Genomic DNA, 3,075 nt, shown 5'->3' with positions numbered 1-3,075 from the left:
AAAGGTTTGGGATCATGTCATTCATGAAGTAACAAGTGGCTAGAATTTCAGGAAACCATAATAACAATAATGAATACTGTCATTTATCACTATGCTAAGCACTTTACAACATTATTATTTAATCTCACAACAACACTGTCAGATTGTTGTTGTTTTTAGTATACCATTTACAGAGGAGAGAGACTGAGGCCTCAGACACCAGTCATTCTACTGAATGTCAGGGCCTTGCTTTAAAACAAGATCATTTTTATTAAAAAGTCAGTACTAGGAGTTCTGGATATGAATGTTGATGGTTGCACAACAGTGAGAATGCACTTAATATCACTGAATGAACCGCACACTTAAAAATGGTTATGGTGGATTGCTTTCCAGACGACAGAGTGGAAGTCCAGTGAGTTGGTCATAATGGCAGAAGAAGAAATGAATGAAGACTATCCAGCAGACATCCATGAGTATTTATCAGCATTTGAGAATTCACTTGGTGCTGTGGATGGCATGCTGAAGACCATGATGTCTGTTTCTAGATATGAGTTGTTACAGAAGTTGTACCCACTTGAACAAGCAAAAGTGGATTTAGTTTCTGATTACACATTAAATTCAATGTCTTGGGTTTATTTGGCAACTCAGGGAGTTAATCTGAAGGAACACCCAGTAAAGCAGGAATTGGAAAGAATCGGAGTATACATGAACAGAGTCAAGGAGATAACTGAGAAGAAGAAGGCTGCCAAGCTAGACAAAGGTGCAGCTTCAAGATTTGTGAAAAATGCCTTCTGGGGACCAAAACCTAAGAATGCATCCGAAGTTGCCAGTAAAGAAACAAGTACAAATAACCATTTGGTTTTGATGTACATATGTTCAAAAAGTACATCACTTTTATTGTTTAACACAAAACAAATGGTGATTATGTGGCAATGCACGATTTAAAATGTATTCCTTATTGAATTCATATAAAATTTACATTTGAATCTGTAATGCTAAATACATTTTACCCCAGAAAGATGAAGTTATCTTTATTGATTTTCCTATAGCATACTGTGAGGTTTTTAACCTTGTGGTATATTGTATAGTTTTAGTTTACCATCTCTCTTGACAGGGTTCTGGTTTCCTTATATAGGTCAACCTTTCAAGTACTATTTTATAAGCAACTATGAAGTGTAAGTTAAATGTTCTTTGTAAACATTTGTCTATTTTAAATGAATAATGACTTTATGAAGTATGCTTTCTGAAGTCTGAAGTTATAAATACATCTGTTTTCACTATATACAAGAAAAAGTGAAATGACTTAAATGTGTTTTTTTATGTGTGTTATTTCATCATGTTTTCATGATTTTGGGAATTGCTTCTTTTGATATTTGAAGTGTGACTTTAAGACTTTAAGGTTATACTTTAACTTTAGGCACTCTGCCTATATATCCCATTTGAAGTAAAATATATTCTCATTAATTGTGGATGGGAAATGAAGTTGTAATTGATGGCTGAATTTTTGCATAATGGTACATCCTACCAATAAAGGCTGTAAATGTGTAAAAAAAAAAAAGAATGGTTATGATGGTAAATTTTATATTGTATTTTTACCACATTTTAAAAAAAGGCTAATTAACTATTGCACAATGTACTATGTATGATGTGCAACGTACTATCATACATCCTATTGCTATATTCCAAAGATATTTTGATGTGATCATTTTAATAATCCTTAGCATTAGGGAAAATACCTGCTTTTTGGAGAGAAAAACAGGTGTCCTAGAACCCTCCCTCATTTCTTTCTTTCTCATCTACTTTCTCATCCTTCCTTTTCCTTCCTTTCACTCCTCCCCATTTTAAACAAATTATTAGAAGGACAGACTGCCCCCTCTCCCTCAACACACATACACACACACACACACACACACACACACACACACCACAGGAAATGAGCAAGTGAACTGACACAGTTCCTAAGGAATGAAAAAAAAAAACAAAAACGAGGAATCCGTGAAGCCTAAAACCCTAAAACTCTGGCTGCACTCCCTGAAACTGTCCCAGCCCCACCTTTTAGACAAGTTTGCAGGCAGGAGTGTGGTGATGCTACCCTCAGACCACAAGGTGGGGTTTTGTATTTGGACACTTGGATATCACAAGGCTTTCTTTTATTAGCCTTTTCCACTTAGAAACCTTTCTCCACTACCACCTAGATATGATTAAGGGTGACCCATAGAGCTCACTGCACATTCCCTTCCCAAGCTGCAAGACTCTGAAAGCACCCAGGTTGGAATCTGTGCAGAGCTTAAGACTCGCTTACATCTGGAACACTTACTTATCACAGAAAAGATAAAATATCTTATTTTCTCAAAATTTCTTTTTCTTTCACCATGATATATTTATGAAGGGATGTAGTGCTTTTCTGTGCTATAGGGTTCCTCCACAAAGCCCTGCAAAGATCAAGGTGAGCCTGAGCCTCTCTCTCTCTCTCTCTCTCTCTTCCTTTAAGAATACCCATATATTGAAGAAAGGGGGTGAGAAGAAGCAAAAAGAGGAGGAGGAGGAAGGAGAGAAAATATCAAAATAGGAGTATAAGACTTAAAAATAAATCAACTGCCTATATTTAATAAATTATACTTATAAGATTGTACAAATACATCACAATATATTGCAATAGATTCATGTTATGAAAAATAGTTTTCACTACATGTAAGCCAAACCATTATGCTGTATACCTGAGACTTATACAGTGATGTATGTCAATTATATATCAATAACACTGGAGAAAAGATTTTATGTAGTAGACTATATAGAAAGACACTTAATAGTGCATTCAGGCTCTGTGTCCAAGCTAGGATAAAAAGTTCCAGGATGAATATTTAATATCTCTGCTTTCAATCCTACCAATATCTTTCTGACTGAGAATGTGACCTTATTGAGTGATCACATCAAAGACCGGCTTCAAGAGTTTTTGTGAATAGAAAAGTAGAGATCTAATATATAGCATGATAACTAGCTGATCATACTGTATTTGAATACTAGAAATTTGCTAAGAGATTTCAGGTTCTCTCATCACACAAAAATGGTAACTATGGGAGAAAATTATATGTTCAA

The 3,075-nt window shown here is 35.1% G+C and overlaps 1 protein-coding gene across 1 annotated transcript; it reads left to right on the top strand.

Annotated features, from left to right (window-relative positions):
- Nucleotides 1–402: 402 nt before the first annotated feature.
- LOC308241936 (nuclear nucleic acid-binding protein C1D-like) lies at nucleotides 403–924 on the top strand (the record flags this gene model as incomplete). Its single annotated transcript, XM_080655636.1, has 1 exon — nucleotides 403–924. Exon 1 carries the CDS (start codon nucleotides 406–408, stop codon nucleotides 922–924), a length of 519 nt encoding a protein of 172 aa, XP_080511762.1. The 5' UTR covers nucleotides 403–405.
- Nucleotides 925–3,075: the final 2,151 nt, after the last annotated feature.

Source organism: Plecotus auritus, assembly GCF_963455305.1.
Source record: "Plecotus auritus genome assembly, chromosome: 1".
In the NCBI taxonomy this organism is placed as follows: Eukaryota; Metazoa; Chordata; class Mammalia; order Chiroptera; family Vespertilionidae; genus Plecotus; species Plecotus auritus.
This window is presented reverse-complemented; position numbering and strand designations above follow the sequence as displayed.